Here is a 19,201-nt window from a genome sequence, read left to right as displayed (position 1 = left end):
CCTTTTACTAATATCAGAATTATAACTATTAGTACCACATGCTATAAACCTAAATTTAATCGGATTTTTATGAAATTTAACTATTGGAAATAAATATGGAAATGTAATCCTATTTAATTTAAATTTTAATTTTTTACTAAATGCAATAATTCTTTTTTCAATAACTTTTTTATCTTCTTTTAACTTTAAATAGGTATTATTTGCATTATATTCCCCAATAATCAATTTTTTAAAAAAATATTTACACATAATACAGAAATTATTTGAAGCTTTATCTACAACAGTAACAATGAATTTATCCTTAAGATTTTTAATTTTTCTAGATAAATCATAATCAATAAAAGTACCTTTAAAAAATGAACTAAAACTGGTATTAAATAAATTAAATTTAACCCTTTCAATAATATTAGCTTTCCACTCAGAAAAACCTTCAACAGGCCAATGATATTTTCTGGAAATTTTTGCAATAAAAAAATCTAGATCTTTTTTAATGGATAAAATAAAATCTTCTTTTTTCATCTTAACTCTGGTTCTAAATTTTGAACCCTTACTTAAAATGCTAATTAGATCCTGATCACCCACAATTTCCAAATTTCCGGTAATAACATGTCCATAATCATTATCAATAAATTTTGAAAAACCCTCCTCATTACAATAACAATCAGATTTAGAAATACAATTAAGATTTCGACTTAAAAAATTATAATTACACACCTTTTTCCTAAGTGTAGAAGAATATTTAAAAGCAGTAGTAACCCTAATTTGTTCTAAAGGAAAGAAATCAGAAAGACCATGAATAATCTGTGGTAACTTCGCATTTTCAAAATTCTTATCATGAAAATTAATCGTACAAAAAACCCTTTCGACTTTAGAAACATTATTAAAAAGCAAATCAGTTTTATTGACACCAATTTTTGATTTAATTAAATCCAAAACTATAAATTTAACAAGTTCAGTATCAAATTTAATTTTAGAACCAAATTTAATAAGGAAATTTTTTAAAACTTTATTTTTAAAACCAAAAATATATTTCCTAATAGTGAAAATATTATTCAAATTAACAGGTAAGTTACAAAAATTCGAAAACTCATCAAACTCAATAAATTTACCCTTACCTTTTCCACCTCCCCTTTTACTTCTAAATTTTGAATCACAAACACCAGGAAAATCAAAAACTTTTAATTTATTATAAATACAAAAATCTTCAGTATTAACAGTACCTTCCCCATTAAATTTACTATTTAATCCATAAGGAAAAAGAGTCTTAAGACTACCAATGTAAATATTTTCTAAATCAAGTCTTTTATCTAAATTTTCCATAAAAATCCAAAATAAAAAGAGTAACATTATTAAAATCATTTCATGATCATGAAATCATGATCATGATCATTTCATGATCATGATCATTTCATGATCACGGATCATGAAATTGAAAATGTAAAATTTCATAATCCGTGGAACAATTACTATTATTAAAATTTTTTATAGCTGATCTGTGGGAATTAATCCGCTTATGAAATTCAAGACCTGTCTGACCAACATAACACAAATTACAACAATTGCACTGAATTAAATAAATAATATTAATACTTTTACAAAAAAATACATTAGAATGACTGTCAATTTGAGAACTATCAGCCAAAGGACAAGTTTTACATTTTTTATTACAACATTTCTTAAACTTTTTAAATTTTTTTATATTTTTAAATTTATTTAAACAAAATATTTGACTTAGTAACTTTTTGTCCGAAGTAATCCCTAAGTCAAGACTAACTTCAGTGCTCCTTGATTGGGCGCGCGACGAGCCAGGCGCCATAAAATATTTATATATTGTACTTTGCATTATTTTAAAATTAACCTAAAAGGAAATACTAAATTAGACATATAAAACCTAGACATCCAACAAAACCCTTTGACGCTTTAAACTAATTAGAAAACACCTAAAGCAAGAAATAAAAACAAAATAATTTTTCAAATAAGAAAAGCGCAAATGCAGCATAAACCAAATTTGAAAATTACAATACTGAAAGAAAACACAAATAATTAAGATCAAAAGGATAAAACTTCTTTGAAAAAAACGCGCTAAGAAGCAGCAGAAATTTCAGAAAAAAGTATCAATACAAAACAAATGAAATAAAATAAAAATAAAAATATGACCACCGAAGCCGACGTCTTCAGGGGGTACCGGCCCCGGTAGCCATTAAAAACAAAACCATTTCTATTTGAGGGAGAAGCAAAAGCTTAAAATATCTCCCTCAGTACCCCGATGGTTTTGTATAGAGGTCCAGGAAAAACAAGATACATTCAAAAGAATAAACAAATTACGAAAAGAAAATCAATAAAAATCATCAGAAAATTAAAAACTCACATTCACAGGTCAAGAATAAACTTCAAAAGCCAGTGGAGGAAAAGAAAACACTAAAAACTGAAAAACAACGCCCCCTATAATAATGCGCAGTAGAAGTTTAAAAATGAAATGAAAAAGGTCAGGAGAATGAGATACGTAGATAAATTAATAGAATGCTTAACTGGGGCTGCTCAGTTAAGACTAGAATTGCGCCCTGTTAAAAGAAAAAATATATAAAAACTTAAAAACCATCAATCATTTTTTTAATTAAAAAATTAACATTACAAAAATTAAAAGGAAAATCATTTTTACTCAAATTATTTAAAAAATTATCCACAGCTTCCCGAAAACTTTCAACATTATTACAAATTTTCTTGATCCTAACTAATTGCGAAAAAACAAGATTTTTGAATATTTTACTACACAAATTAGTTTTAAAGTTGCAGAAAAAAATAACATTAAAATTAAAGGCTTTTCTTTTATCAAACACACCAATTTTAATAAAATTGTTAACAATATCAATTTTAAAATCTAAATATTCAATATTAAAGCAATTTTCATTAGTTTTTTTCAGGACCAAATCACCAGGATAAATAGTATAAATAAAATTATAATCGTCACAATTAAACAAAATCAAATCATCAATGTATCGGAAAGCATTAAGTACTTTATGTTCAAGAAATTTAGCCTCGAAAAAGTGCAAAAAAATGTTGGCAAAAGCCCCAGAAAAGGAATTACCTTGTGGAATTCCAATAATTTGTTTATAAAAATCTAAACCATTAAAAAGAACATTCTCAAAAAGATTAAACTTGCATAAATCTAACCAGTTAAACCTATCAATTTTTTCATCAAATAAATACTTGTCATAAATACCTTCACAAATCTCAATAATTTTTTCATGTGGTATGCTGGTATACAAATTTTCAAAATCAAAAGTGTTAATGCTGGAAATATCATTACTTTTAATAAAATCCAAAACTTCAACATTACTTTCAATAATAATATTTTTCTCTTTTTTAATTTTAAGCAAAATAATTTTTAAAAAACAAAAAAACCTTTTACTAATATCAGAATTATAACTATTAGTACCACATGCTATAAACCTAAATTTAATCGGATTTTTATGAAATTTAACTATTGGAAATAAATATGGAAATGTAATCCTATTTAATTTAAATTTTAATTTTTTACTAAATGCAATAATTCTTTTTTCAATAACTTTTTTATCTTCTTTTAACTTTAAATAGGTATTATTTGCATTATATTCCCCAATAATCAATTTTTTAAAAAAATATTTACACATAATACAGAAATTATTTGAAGCTTTATCTACAACAGTAACAATGAATTTATCCTTAAGATTTTTAATTTTTCTAGATAAATCATAATCAATAAAAGTACCTTTAAAAAATGAACTAAAACTGGTATTAAATAAATTAAATTTAACCCTTTCAATAATATTAGCTTTCCACTCAGAAAAACCTTCAACAGGCCAATGATATTTTCTGGAAATTTTTGCAATAAAAAAATCTAGATCTTTTTTAATGGATAAAATAAAATCTTCTTTTTTCATCTTAACTCTGGTTCTAAATTTTGAACCCTTACTTAAAATGCTAATTAGATCCTGATCACCCACAATTTCCAAATTTCCGGTAATAACATGTCCATAATCATTATCAATAAATTTTGAAAAACCCTCCTCATTACAATAACAATCAGATTTAGAAATACAATTAAGATTTCGACTTAAAAAATTATAATTACACACCTTTTTCCTAAGTGTAGAAGAATATTTAAAAGCAGTAGTAACCCTAATTTGTTCTAAAGGAAAGAAATCAGAAAGACCATGAATAATCTGTGGTAACTTCGCATTTTCAAAATTCTTATCATGAAAATTAATCGTACAAAAAACCCTTTCGACTTTAGAAACATTATTAAAAAGCAAATCAGTTTTATTGACACCAATTTTTGATTTAATTAAATCCAAAACTATAAATTTAACAAGTTCAGTATCAAATTTAATTTTAGAACCAAATTTAATAAGGAAATTTTTTAAAACTTTATTTTTAAAACCAAAAATATATTTCCTAATAGTGAAAATATTATTCAAATTAACAGGTAAGTTACAAAAATTCGAAAACTCATCAAACTCAATAAATTTACCCTTACCTTTTCCACCTCCCCTTTTACTTCTAAATTTTGAATCACAAACACCAGGAAAATCAAAAACTTTTAATTTATTATAAATACAAAAATCTTCAGTATTAACAGTACCTTCCCCATTAAATTTACTATTTAATCCATAAGGAAAAAGAGTCTTAAGACTACCAATGTAAATATTTTCTAAATCAAGTCTTTTATCTAAATTTTCCATAAAAATCCAAAATAAAAAGAGTAACATTATTAAAATCATTTCATGATCATGAAATCATGATCATGATCATTTCATGATCATGATCATTTCATGATCACGGATCATGAAATTGAAAATGTAAAATTTCATAATCCGTGGAACAATTACTATTATTAAAATTTTTTATAGCTGATCTGTGGGAATTAATCCGCTTATGAAATTCAAGACCTGTCTGACCAACATAACACAAATTACAACAATTGCACTGAATTAAATAAATAATATTAATACTTTTACAAAAAAATACATTAGAATGACTGTCAATTTGAGAACTATCAGCCAAAGGACAAGTTTTACATTTTTTATTACAACATTTCTTAAACTTTTTAAATTTTTTTATATTTTTAAATTTATTTAAACAAAATATTTGACTTAGTAACTTTTTGTCCGAAGTAATCCCTAAGTCAAGACTAACTTCAGTGCTCCTTGATTGGGCGCGCGACGAGCCAGGCGCCATAAAATATTTATATATTGTACTTTGCATTATTTTAAAATTAACCTAAAAGGAAATACTAAATTAGACATATAAAACCTAGACATCCAACAAAACCCTTTGACGCTTTAAACTAATTAGAAAACACCTAAAGCAAGAAATAAAAACAAAATAATTTTTCAAATAAGAAAAGCGCAAATGCAGCATAAACCAAATTTGAAAATTACAATACTGAAAGAAAACACAAATAATTAAGATCAAAAGGATAAAACTTCTTTGAAAAAAACGCGCTAAGAAGCAGCAGAAATTTCAGAAAAAAGTATCAATACAAAACAAATGAAATAAAATAAAAATAAAAATATGACCACCGAAGCCGACGTCTTCAGGGGGTACCGGTCCCGGTAGCCATTAAAAACAAAACCATTTCTATTTGAGGGAGAAGCAAAAGCTTAAAATATCTCCCTCAGTACCCCGATGGTTTTGTATAGAGGTCCAGGAAAAACAAGATACATTCAAAAGAATAAACAAATTACGAAAAGAAAATCAATAAAAATCATCAGAAAATTAAAAACTCACATTCACAGGTCAAGAATAAACTTCAAAAGCCAGTGGAGGAAAAGAAAACACTAAAAACTGAAAAACAACGCCCCCTATAATAATGCGCAGTAGAAGTTTAAAAATGAAATGAAAAAGGTCAGGAGAATGAGATACGTAGATAAATTAATAGAATGCTTAACTGGGGCTGCTCAGTTAAGACTAGAATTGCGCCCTGTTAAAAGAAAAAATATATAAAAACTTAAAAACCATCAATCATTTTTTTAATTAAAAGATTAACATTACAAAAATTAAAAGGAAAATCATTTTTACTCAAATTATTTAAAAAATTATCCACAGCTTCCCGAAAACTTTCAACATTATTACAAATTTTCTTGATCCTAACTAATTGCGAAAAAACAAGATTTTTGAACATTTTACTACACAAATTAGTTTTAAAGTTGCAGAAAAAAATAACATTAAAATTAAAGGCTTTTCTTTTATCAAACACACCAATTTTAATAAAATTGTTAGCAATATCAATTTTAAAATCTAAATATTCAATATTAAAGCAATTTTCATTAGTTTTTTTCAGGACCAAATCACCAGGATAAATAGTATAAATAAAATTATAATCGTCACAATTAAACAAAATCAAATCATCAATGTATCGGAAAGCATAAATTGTTACACTTTATAAATTAGGACGCAATTTCATAAATAATATAAGAAATCATAACTTTATAAAAAAAAGTACCAGCAAAATTTTTTTACTTGTTTTTCAACATTCTTTTTTGAAGAAATTTTTTTTTTACGGAAACAAACATTTAAACATTTAGTTAAAACTAACACAAAAATGTTACAAGTTTAGTTTTTTTTTTAAATGAATAAATGAAATAAATTTAAAAAAATCAAAAAATAATTACTTTTTACTTAGCTGGTAGCGGCTATAGAACAATGAAAGTTAAATTTATGAAGGAAGATATCTGTCTGGTATTTAAAATTTTGTAAATAAATAAGAGGTAAAAACTTTTCCTGCATTCATGATTTAAGTAAACATGTGGAAACAAAAGTCAATTGAGATGAAATTAAAAGCTCATTAAAACTCAGTATTTATCTTTTCCTTTGACATTAATTACATATTTAAAAAAATCATACCTGTTGTAGCTTTTAAGGAATCAAGTTTTTCTTGATTTACGATGTACAAGGTATGTACCAGTTTTAGTCATATAAATAGCAATCCCTTTTACTTAATGGATGTAAAAATATCGATTATAAATTCTGATTACGAATAATAACAAAGAAAAAAAAATCAAAGGATAAATTTTTAGCATTAAATTAGGTATTACAAATTGCAATAAAAGTATTTGAAGTTAAAATTAGTGCTTTCTAAAGATTTTTAAAGAAAAATATAAGGCTTTTTTGGGGGGAATGTTATAGATAATTATCTTAGAATAACAGAATACAAGTAAAATGCTGTTTTAATAAAATAAAAAAAGACGTTGTTGTCTTACGTTGTTGCCTATTTTAAGGAAGAGGGGTGCACTTCTTCTTGTTTTCCAGTAGCGCAATCTATGGCCAAGAATTCAACTTCGGCCACACACATACGTCACAATCAGTTTTACAGAATTGTCCCATTCACACTCAATCCTTCCTTAGATCTCAATTTTGACCAGAACCAGAGTACAATCAATCTCCGATTCGGGTCCTCCAGAGGTATTGATTTGATGAGTGAGAACTTGCTCAACGCCCTACCTACCAGGCTATCCTGGCATAATTAAAAATGATTAAATTATTTATTAAATATAAAATAAAACGTTTATCACGTTTTTAATATAAAATTAAACAATTTATTAAACATTAAAAACGTGCCGAACACCTAGGAAATATCATAATATGCTTTTAATTAAGGAAATGCTAGCCAGTGTCTTCAATATAGTAGATAAGATTTCGGTATGGAAATTAAATGTTGTAGTTATAGTTCATTTACGTCGCACTAGAGAGCTATTGGAGACGGAAACATCTCTGAGGATGATCCGAAGACATGCCATCACAATTTTGATCCTTTGCAGAGGGGATGGCACCCCCGCTTCGGTAGCCCGACGACCTGCACGCGAAGTCGAGCATTTTACAGTAGAACAGTTTAACGAGCACCAATATTGCACACCCTCGGTCCCTACTCAGACTGATCCAAATGATCACCCACCCGCACACTGACCGCAGTCAGTGATGCTTGACTTCGGTGATCTGCTTGGAACCGCGTCTTAATGATCAGTCCACTGCGGGACCTATGGAAATTAAAGTAAATAAATGAGGAAAATCTCATTTAAAGTATCAACACATCTTAAAAGACCAGTCACAATTTTGTACACGGAAAATCTACCGCCGGCGATGATCGTACTTACGACCTCTCGGATATTTGCCCAATGTCCTACCGGCCAGGCTATTCCTTCACTGGAACTTCCGAGGATGTTGATGTTATGAAATAAAGGCCGGAATAGCCTGGTCGGTAGGGCGCTGGGCCCATGTCCAAGAGTTAGTGGGTTCGATCCTCACCGGCCGAAGACTCCCTGTGTAGTAAACGGTGACTGATGCAAGTTAAATCTGTCGAGTCGCAAAGTCCTCCATATTCCCATAACAAATCACTACCTCTGGGGGTACTGATCCAGGAGTTTCCTTGTCTTCTGGATTGGTTCAAAAATTACAAGGCTACGGAGTTGAACATTAGTTGTCGTAAACCCAAAAATTGGGTCGGCTGTTCAACGACGGATATAAAATATAAAATGATATAAAATAATACAGTGAGCCAAGGTGGGAGAAGGGTTGATGACATAATAAGGTTTTAGATTTTTTTAACTTGTTAAAAACATGCTTCAATCTAAAAGTTGGAATTGAGATTTTTCTATGGTAAAAATAGCCCGTTGATGAAATCTTTCAATATAATATGGGTAATGAAAATGCCATTTTATATGAAAATATATTAAATAAGTCATAATTAATTTAACCTGCTTTATAGAAGTGGTTCTTGATGTAAGGCCTACGGATTTTTGATTAGTGAAATTCAAAATGTGCCGGTTCCAAATCGAGAACCCATACCTGCCAACTTTTAATCCCTTCCATTATCATTTTTCCCAGTGGTATTAAAATGGAATTAAAACTTCAATTTTAAGCAAACAAATATGTTGTATATGAGCAAACTTATGTTGACAACCATGATAGTAACGCATATTAATATATGTGCTTAATTTTTGTAGGAATAGTGGTGATCAATATCATTTAAAAATTAAGATTATAAAGGAAAAAATAGTATATAATTACTACCACTTTAAATATGAAAATAAAATCTTCCGGAAAATCCGGAAGAGTTGGAAGGTATGATGAACCTCTGAGATTAAGTTATTAAAGTATCGTAAAATGGATTTGAGAGCTATTTTAGAATGCACTATAAAACTGAACATTTTTAAAATTGAACTGACATCTCTTTCTTAGGAAGTAATTGAGTATAGGAAGTATTGAGTTTAAGTAAATTTAATTTCTTGATACAAAATTTCCATAAATACTTTTCATGCTGGATTCTAAGAAGAGTCTGAGAAATTTTATTTCAGTTATAGAACTCTGGGATATGGAAATTATTCAGAAATATTTATGGAGCTGTTGCATCGAGGTTTTTTTTTTCGAAAGGGAAAAAAAAGAGATTCTGCATGAAGTTTTAGTTTCAGGAAAAATGAACCCACTAAGATTTTTCCATTGTAGTACTGTATTGATTGGATTTCGATGGTTCTCACATGTGGAACTGGGAGTCAAGCGAAAATCGTCAACCAGTAACTCATCGTTAAATGTGGTTTATAAAACTAACAAAAGTTCATTGATATTAAAACGTTAACTTTGATAAACAAGAAATTTGTTGTGCAGACAGTGTTGCCAGATTAGTGGTTTTCCCCCTACATTTAGGGGGATTTTTTTTATCTTCAGGAGGTATTTTAGGGGAATTTGTTTTTAGGGGTTTGTTTCAGGGTTATTTGGGAATTTTACTACTTTAATTTTGGTTACGTTCCTATATCAAATTTTATAACTGAATGTGTGCGTTGTTGTTGTAGTTCATTTACGTCGCACTAGAGCTGCACAATGGGCTATTGGCGACGGTCTGGGAAACATCCCTGAGGATGATCCAAAGACATGCCATCACAATTTTGATCCTCTGCAGAGGGGATGGCACCCCCGCTTCGGTAGCCCAACGACCTGCACGCGAAGTTGAGCACTTTACGGTATCACAGTTTAACGAGGACCAATACTGCACACCCTCGGTCCCTACGCAGACTGATCCAAGTGGTCACCCACCCGCACACTGACCGCAGCCAGTGATGCTTGACTTCGGTGATCTGCTGGAAACCGTGTCTTAACGATCAGTCCACTGCGGGACCTGAATGTGTGCGATGGTAAAATCAATATGTTAAACCAAAACGAAGAGATTAAGATTTAATTTTAGAACTTAACCCCTTTGTTAAATGTAGTAAGTTCGTACTTAGCTGGATCAACCTGTACGTTTGGGGAATTTGAATTCAAATTATTTAAATTTTTGAATGTACATGGTTTTAAAATTATGCCAAAGGATAAAGAAAAAAAAGAAGTACGTACAAAAGTACAAGAAAGATTGGGAACACGAAGAGCAATTTAATGGTTAGCAGTTAATCAATAGTACAATTGTTTATCCAAAATGTTTCACAGCGAAAACATATACATATATATTAACATATACATTAAACATAACAGCGAAAACATATACATTAACGAAAGTATGTTGGATATTTTATCCGAAGTTTGAGCATAATGTTAGAATTAAAAAGACTATATCGTTGATAATAAAATATTTATGAAAAAATGCGCGAGTCAAAAAGCATTGAAAGAAATATCTTAAATATTTTAGTAGAAAGATAATGTAACGATTGAAATGAAAAAAAGGATTAATTTGTTGATAATGAAATATAAAAAAGTATTAAAGCAACGTTTTCTATACATTATTTAACTTTTGTACTATTTCTTAATACTTATACAATGAGTTCAAATTTTTAGGGGTTTTTCAATATTTTTAGGGGATTTTACAACGTTATCTAGAGGTAAACGGCTATCGCCACCTGGCAACACTGTATGCATATGACACTGTATACCCTCTACCTGAGTAAAATCGTAGGATAAAATAATATTCAATCTGATTTCAAATGTTGTACCAGTTTAAAAGAAATAAATCACTTTGTGACTGATGAATGCATCAGTTGGTCCTTCAAATTGTATTCCTTCTCCAAATAAGGGGAAGAGAAAAAAACAGTCGCCAAATGATTATATTTAGATAAGCTTTTCCAAAAGTAAAACATGATCAATTTCAGAAAGTATCCATTCTTAAAAAAAAGTTTGTTTTGAGGTGAATCATTTAAATTTTGATAGTACACTGAAATGTTGTTGGTACATACTCATATATTATTAGATTAACTAAAATAAAAACTAATACACATATGAAAAAATACGCTTCAACATTAATTTTTGGGAAGTATTTTTTCCAGTGATAGAGCACAAAAATATAAATTTTTTATGCAACTAGAAATTTTGCAAACTTTTTATTGGAACTTAAAGTTGGCCATTTGTATAAATGATTATTTACATAACTGTTTAAATCATTTATATGCAGGGGTAGACAAAAGTTTTTAATTTCAAATTATTGAAAAATTTTTCCTATTAAAAAATTCTACCTATTAAACAAATATAAATATTTAGATTATTAACGCATTGTAGATAGTACCATTTAGTTTCTGCAAAATAAATCCGAATAATCAAACCCTAGTACCACCACTGTTTCCTCATTTAAAAAGAAGTAACCGACATTTTGAAATGAGTTAACATAATGTAGATTAACAAAAATTACATATTTAGTTACAAATTTTAAAACTAACACAAAAAACGTTCAATATGGCAATCACTAGTTATTTTCTGAAATTTTACGTCCAATTGGCATAATGCATTCACTTTTCCATGCCACACACATAATCAGCTTCACATCAGTAATTCACCATATATTGTAAAATTAGGCTAATTAATCATTAAATAGTTAATTTTAAAATCAAAAGTATCAGCCAACTATTCACTTTTCCATAGCATCCGCACACAAACGCATGAGAAATTTCATGTCATCTTTACTCAGTTCATCTATGGATTCTGTTTTGACCACTGATTTAAAATTCGCACTTATAAATTGCGCCACTTCATTTTTGAAAGCTTCGTCACTGTGTCGGTTTGCTAAGAGAAATAAGACATTCTCCGCTTGAGGAAGGTTCAGCAATTTTGTTTTGCAACTGTCTCGTAAAGAAATCACTTCATATTTGTCAGCAGCATAGTACAATTCCATAAGTTCTTCAAAGCCATATTCATCCGTTGTACCAGAGTAGATAAAATTGAGAAGCCTCTTCATCGTTTCTGATCCAACGTCTGAGATAGCAATCGGATTCCCCGCAGCTTCATGAATGAACATCTTGTGGAAGACAGGGGAACGAGCTTGCAATATCAATTTATGAGCTTTGATTTTGTCTCCATCCACGTCAAGAACGATGTCCGAGTTAACGTTTTCGTCTAGAACTTTTTTGAAATGCAAGGACAGCTCACGCAAATTATTCAAATGTGATAAGTTCTCTGAATGTTTACACTCATCAACAGCATTCCAGTCGATAGAACTACAGGTGATGACTAATGGATATTTAACGGATAATGGTAATTTGCCGCGGAAGCCTTTAAGTAAATCGATATTGCTTTTTTCACCTTCAAAATAATTCTTCGATACTGTAATGCTGTAAATTGTAGATTCTTTGTCTGTTACAGTGATAGTAAACAATCCAATTTTGATACCGATTGATGGATTCTCTACCGTCAAGAAAAGTTGTAAGTCTGTAGAACATTTAAACTCAAGAAACGAACTATCTCCCTTTGCTAATTGAAATTCAGAACTCCGAATGCAGTTACCAGGTTTCATGTCCGATTCTTTAAATTGCCATGTGAAAAAAAAGAATTCTTTTGTATAGGCTAATAAAAGATTTTTCTCTTGCAGAAAACTAATCATTTTGCAGCCTATTATGACTTACAGACTTTCTCAATAAGAATATGGTTTAAGCACGCCGTCAATCTTTTCTCAGAGATAAGCTATCTATTGACGTAACAACCGATAAGATAAGTAGTTTAATCACTTCTACAGTCGCTCGATTTAATAGCTGAGCACCGTGACTCTTTTAAAATTTTTCACAAAACTTATAACGTCCCTCTCAAAACTGGTTGGCAAAAAATTAACCCAACCATGGGATGAAATCACTCCGCGTGACACTCAAATACACCTCTTTATTTTTGAACTCAAATACAATCATAAAGTGTGTTGCATATGTGAGTTGTAGCTTTAAGGGAATCAAGTTTTTCTTGATTTATGATGTACAAGTTATGCACTAGTTTTAGTCATATAAATTGCAATTTTCCCCCTCTTACTTAATGGATGTAAAAAGAAATACCTCTAAATATCAACCATAAATTTTGATTACAAAGAAAAAAATTCAAAGGATAAATTTTTAGCTCTAAATTAGGTAATAAAAAGTGTTTGGGGTATTAAATATTCAGATACATAGAATTTTTACACAAAAAAGCTGATTATAAATTGAGTGATTATAAATAGTAGAGTAACTAGAGTGAAAGAGCGTAGTAGTACTGTTGAGTAATTATAAATTGTATTAAAAGTATTTGAAGTTAAAATTACGGCTTTCTGAAGACTTTTAAAGGAAAATATAAAGCTTTTTTTTGGGGACTTATAAAAGCAGTAAGAGCCCTGTTCCAGTAAATTATCTAAGAATAATAGAGTATTAGTAAAATACTAGTGGGCTGTGCCCCCTGCTCGCTAACGCTCGCCAACCCCCGAAAATTGCTACGCAATCTTATAATCAATAATTCGTTTTCCGTCAATAATTCGACTTCCGTCACACACATACGTCACAACCCTTTTCGCAGAGAGGACACATTCACACTCTGTCCATCCACTGATCTAAATTTTGACCAGAGCCAGAGTGCTATCAATCTCCGCTTCGGTACCCCCAGAGGGATTGATTGCCCAACTTCCCTTACCAGCCAGGCTCTCCCGGCCAATAAAAACAATGATTAAATTATAATATGAAAATAAAACAATATACTAAATATAAAAAACGTGCCGAGCATCTTGGGAATATAAAAATATGCATTTAATTAAGGAAAGCATCCAGTTCCTTTAATATAGTAGATAATATTTCAGTACAGAAATTAAATAAACCAGGAAAATCTAAGTTAAAGTATGAACGTATCTTAAGTTTTAAATTTTGAGAACTGAATCAAAACATACGCTATGATTAATCGTTCTCTGCAATTGGAGCAAGCAGTCACTGGTTCGTTTGTCAAGTAAATGGTATTTGTGTGCAAGGCCGTCGAAAGAAGTGGGCAAGGCTGGCTATCACGCTGAGTTCCGTATATCGGGGGAGGGGAGGAGAGCAAGACTTAAATTTAATGCTCTCAAAATTATTAGTTTCCACCTTTTCTTTCAAGAAAAAAAATTTTGAGCTCAGGGGATTAACCGCTCGCCTTCGAATGAGGTAACGCAGGCTCGAATCCCAGCATTGACTGATCGATACGAATTCTGCTTCCGGAAAGCACCGATCACAATGCTGAAAGAAATGCTGAAGACGGATCATAAGTTAGAATCCCCTTGCAGTTGGATTAACCATGGAAGGCTTTTGTGGTTTTCCACTGCATGTAACCGAAATACGAGTCAGTTTCATCAAAATGTCCTCCATGAAGACTAGTTTGTCCTAAAGCTTGATATAGGAGTTTCCTTGTGTTCTGGATTAGATTCAATATCACAAGGTTACGGAGTTGAACATTAGCAGTCGTAAACCCAAAAACATTTTGTTTTTCAATTACATATTCTCATGTCACCTTCTTTTATGGTTAAAATTTTCTATGTAAAAGTATTACTAAAGAAGGAAAGTAAAGTGGGTAGCAGAAAAAAATCAGTGGGTAGCAGGAAAGATTTCTTCTCTAGAAATTTATTTCAAGAACTACCCGACCAATCTCGTCAGATTTTCTATTTTTCCATATAAAATTACAATCTATAAAATGTATACTCCTTCGAATTCATTTTTATTCAACTACTATTAAATAAAATGATAAAAACCAATAAATAATTACTGTTGTTGTTGTTGTCGTATGCCATTAAGACAAGGGGTGCGATTGTTCTTGTTTTACAGTGGCGCCATCTATGGCTAAGAATTTGACTTCTGCCTCCCCATACGTCACATCCGTTTATAGAACGGGCCCGTTCATTCATCCACAGATCGTAATTTTCACCTGAATCAGAATCTCCAATTCAGTACCTCCAATGGTATAATTTGTTATGGGTACATGGATGACTTTGTGACCCGACAGATTTAACGTGTATATGTCACTATTTTATGCACGGGAAAACCTTTGTAGGCTGGCTTCGTGCTCTCGTTCTCACGAACATGAGTCCAGCGCCCTACTAACCAGACTGTCCCGGCCTGAGTTAATAATTATTAAAAACAATTTTGTATAGAATTATTTTTGGATAAACAAATTTTATTATTTGGAGTCAAAAATTTCCTATTCGCTAAATATCGTCTACACTAACTAATTAGCATATTTTAAGTCACCCCCTCGAATAATTGAGAATTCTTGTGCGTGAAAATCCTATACTTAGATCAAGGATAATTAGATAAAATTGATTAACGTGTAAAATTTCCCACCCTCCATTTCTTTTATTTAATTATTTTGTTTACTTTTTTTAATTATTTTTCAGCACTATGCACATAAACTTATGTCTGAAATGTACCCTTAACATAATGTGAATTTGCTGATATAAATCTTAATATTTTTGTAGAAATTACTTCTATTTCATCTCAAAATGTAATTCAAATTTAATTTTTTTTTTCAAGTTTTGGCAGATTTTTTTAAAAAAAATCGGAGCCTTTAAGAAACAAGAAAAAAAAAGGTTCGTTTCCAAGATAATTAGAAAAGATTACATAATTACCGAAATCTCAATAAATTTTATGTTAACAGCAAGACACATGCATTAATTTAGATTAGATTGTGTTAAGGGTGCCGCTTTTTTTTTCTTCCTTTTTTTCCTACAATGATATCGCCCATGACGCGAAAGAGTCCTCCGTAGCACAATTTGTGTGTTACTGTTTGTTGTGTTTGGCTAAAATATAAACCATGAACCGTGATGGCTTAGGGGATAGAGTATTGGCCTTCCATTGAGGTGAACTGGGTTCGAATCCCAGCGATGACTAGTCAATACGAATTCCGCATCTGGTTAGCACCGACCACCGTGCTGACGTAAAATATCCTCAGTGGCAGACCTATCATAGAGTCACCTTGCCGTCAAGCTAACCATGGAGGGTTTCGTGGTTTTCCACTATATGTAATTCAAATGTGTGTTCAGAAAGTCTTCCACGAAGGCAAATTCTCCCAATACTTGATCCAGGAGTTCCCTTGTTTTCTGGATTGGTTCAAAAATACAAGTCTAAGACGTTGGACATTAGTCGTTAACCCAAAAATTGGGTCGGCTGTTCAACGACGATTATAAAATAAAAATAAAACGACTTTTTCCGCAAACCTAATAAATCAATGATCGATAGGTCCTTTTAATTTAAAAACCACTATTTAAATTTTTTTTTGTTTGAATTAAATTTCATTTTTTTAAAAATAATTCATATTAGAAATATTCTACAACTATGTAAAGTTAATGACAAAATTTTGTTAAACATTCTGACTTTAAAATATTTCGTGCGGGGAAACACATTTAAAGCTTATATTACAACTTTGAAACATGTGAAATATTAAAGAATTCTCCTTTTGTTTGAATCTTTCCACTCCAAACTGATGAATTCCAAGAATTTTTCTATGAAGATATTCAAAATATCGTAAAACGTATTTGAGAACAGACAGAAAAATTATTGATCCAAAGTCTATTTTCGAAATATATTATAAAACTGTACATTTTTAAACATTGAATTGATATCTGTTCCCTATGAAATATCTGAAAAAACGTTAAGTAAATTTAGTTTTTCTTGAAAAATACCCTCAACCTGCGTAATATCATGAGATAAAATAGTGTTCAATCCGATTAGAAATGTTTTACTGGTTTGAAAAGTTTCAATCAAATAAGCCATTTCGTCTCTAATGTGTTGCATCAATTGGTCCTTCAAGTTTTGTTCCTTCTCCAAATAGAGGGGGGGGGGGGAGTCGCATTGTGTAAAGATAGCCGAATGATTGTTATCAATTTACGAACGAATCCGTTGATTAAAAAGTTCGTTTTGAGATGAATCCTTTTAATTTTCTGTTAGTACATGTTCAAATTTTATTACATTATTTTTTTAAAAAAAATAGAAAACCCTAATATCATATGAAAAAATTTCCTCCCACACATTTATTTTTGATCAATAGTTTTTCCAGTAGCAGAGCAAAAAAAAAAAAAAAAAAAAAAAAAAAAATTAAAGTAATTAGAATTTTTTCAAACTTCTTATTGGAATTTAAAAGTATGGCTAATGACTATTTATATCACTGTTTAAACAAAAAAAACTTAGTTTCAATTAATTATATAAAAAAATTCATACAATACAATAATTACCACTAGAAAAATATTTTCTGAAACTAAGGACAATCAGTAGTTGTAGAGTAAGTAAAAATAGTGCAAAAATATTCCATGAAAACAAAAATACATTACACGCTGTTTAATACACAGAAATATAGCTGACTTAAACAGTGTGGAATAAATTACACACTGTTTAACTCAGCTATACCCAGATACAAAAAGTGGTATATGATAAAAGTGGCAGTAAACATTCGTTTATACTAAGTGGATATCTCTTTCTGCTACCTACCACTTCGCTTTTAAGAAAGAACTACCTATTGCCCAAATATAAATATATGCATTCTTTACATATGGTTGATAGAACTATCTAGTTTCTGTAAAATAAACAAGAATAATCAAGCACTAGTACTAACACTGTTTTCTCTTTTGAAAAAAAAAAGCAGTCATCCTTTTCAAATGGCTTGACATAATATAAATTAACACAAGTTAATAATTTAGTTATAAATTTTAACACTAAAAAAAAACTTTCAATGTACCAATCATTAATTACTTTCTCAAATTTTACATCAAATTGACGAAAGGCATTCATTTTCCATGCCACACGCATAAGCACTTTCACATCAGTATTTCACCAAATGTTGTAAAATTGGGCCAATTAATCATTATATACTTAATTTTAAAATCAAAAGTATCGGCAAACTTTTCACTATTCCATAGTTTTCACATACAAACGCATGAGATATTTCATGTCGTCATTACCCAGTTCATCAAAAGATTCTGTTTTGAATACTGATTTAAAATTCGCACTTATGAATTGCACCACCTCATTTTTGAAAGCTTCGTCACTGTGCCGGTTTGCTAAAGCAAATAAGACGCAAGCATTATCCACTTGAAGAAGGTTCAGCAATTTTGTTTTGCAACTGTCTCGTAAAGAAATCACTTCGTATTTGTCAGCAGCATAGTACAGTTCCAAAAGTTCTTCAAACCCATATTCATCCGTTGTACCAGAGTAGATAAAATTGAGAAGCCTCTTCATTGTTTCTAATCCAATGTCTAAGATAGCAATCGGATTCCCAGCAGTTTCATGCGTGAACATCTTGTGGAAGACAGGAGAACGAGCTTGCAATATCAATTTATGGGCTTTGATTTTGTCTCCATCCACATTAAGAACGATGTCCGAGTAAAAGTTTTCGTCCAGAACTTTTTTAAAATGCAAGGAAAGCTCTCGTAAATTATTCGAGAGTGATAAGTACTCTGAATGTATGACACACTCATCAACAGCATTCCAGTCGATAGAACTACAGGTGATGACTAATGGATATTTAACAGACGGTGGAAATTTGCCCTTGAAGTCTTTAACTAAATCGATTGTGCTTTTTTGATCCTTGAAATAATTCTTCGATACTGTTTTGCTGTAAATGGTGGAGTCCTCGTCTGCTATATTGATAGTGAAAAATCCAATTTTGATACCCATTGATGGATTCCTCAAATTCAAATAAAGATATGAATCTTCATTAACTTTCATCTCAAGAAACGAATTTTCTCTCTTCGCTAATTGAAATACAGAACTCTGAATGGAGTTACCACATTTCATGTCCGATTCTTTAAACTGCCATGTGAAGGAAAAGAATTGTTTTGAATAGACTAATAAAAGATTTTTCTCTTTCAGAAAACTAACCATTTTACAGCTTATTACGACTTGCAGACTTTCTCAACAAAAATATGGCTTAAAAACACAGTTGAATTTTTCTGTGAGATACGCTATCTATTGCCGTCACAACCGAAGATAAGAAGTTTAATCGCTTCTATTCAGGTTTG

General features: G+C 30.4%; 2 protein-coding genes across 2 annotated transcripts; both read right to left on the bottom strand.

Annotated features, from left to right (window-relative positions):
• Window positions 1-11,857: 11,857 nt before the first annotated feature.
• On the bottom strand, window positions 11,858-12,739 carry LOC147803429 (speckle-type POZ protein-like A). The gene has a single exon (XM_087151308.1). It carries the CDS (start codon window positions 12,737-12,739, stop codon window positions 11,858-11,860), a length of 882 nt encoding a protein of 293 aa, XP_087007434.1.
• Window positions 12,740-18,089: 5,350 nt separating this feature from the next.
• LOC122271228 (protein maternal effect lethal 26-like) lies at window positions 18,090-18,977 on the bottom strand. Its single transcript, XM_043051785.2, has one exon. It carries the CDS (start codon window positions 18,975-18,977, stop codon window positions 18,090-18,092), a length of 888 nt encoding a protein of 295 aa, XP_042907719.2.
• Window positions 18,978-19,201: the final 224 nt, after the last annotated feature.

The sequence above is a fragment of the Parasteatoda tepidariorum genome, chromosome 9 (assembly GCF_982258835.1).
Source record: "Parasteatoda tepidariorum strain Cologne lab strain chromosome 9, Ptep-v5.0, whole genome shotgun sequence".
In the NCBI taxonomy this organism is placed as follows: domain Eukaryota; kingdom Metazoa; phylum Arthropoda; class Arachnida; order Araneae; family Theridiidae; genus Parasteatoda; species Parasteatoda tepidariorum.
This window is presented reverse-complemented; position numbering and strand designations above follow the sequence as displayed.

What these genes read in the sequence shown, in the direction of transcription:
- LOC147803429 (XM_087151308.1), bottom strand. Translation starts at nt 12,739, where the DNA reads ATGAAACCTGGTAACTGCATTCGGAGTTCTGAATTTCAATTAGCAAAG.
- LOC122271228 (XM_043051785.2), bottom strand. Translation starts at nt 18,977, where the DNA reads ATGAAATGTGGTAACTCCATTCAGAGTTCTGTATTTCAATTAGCGAAG.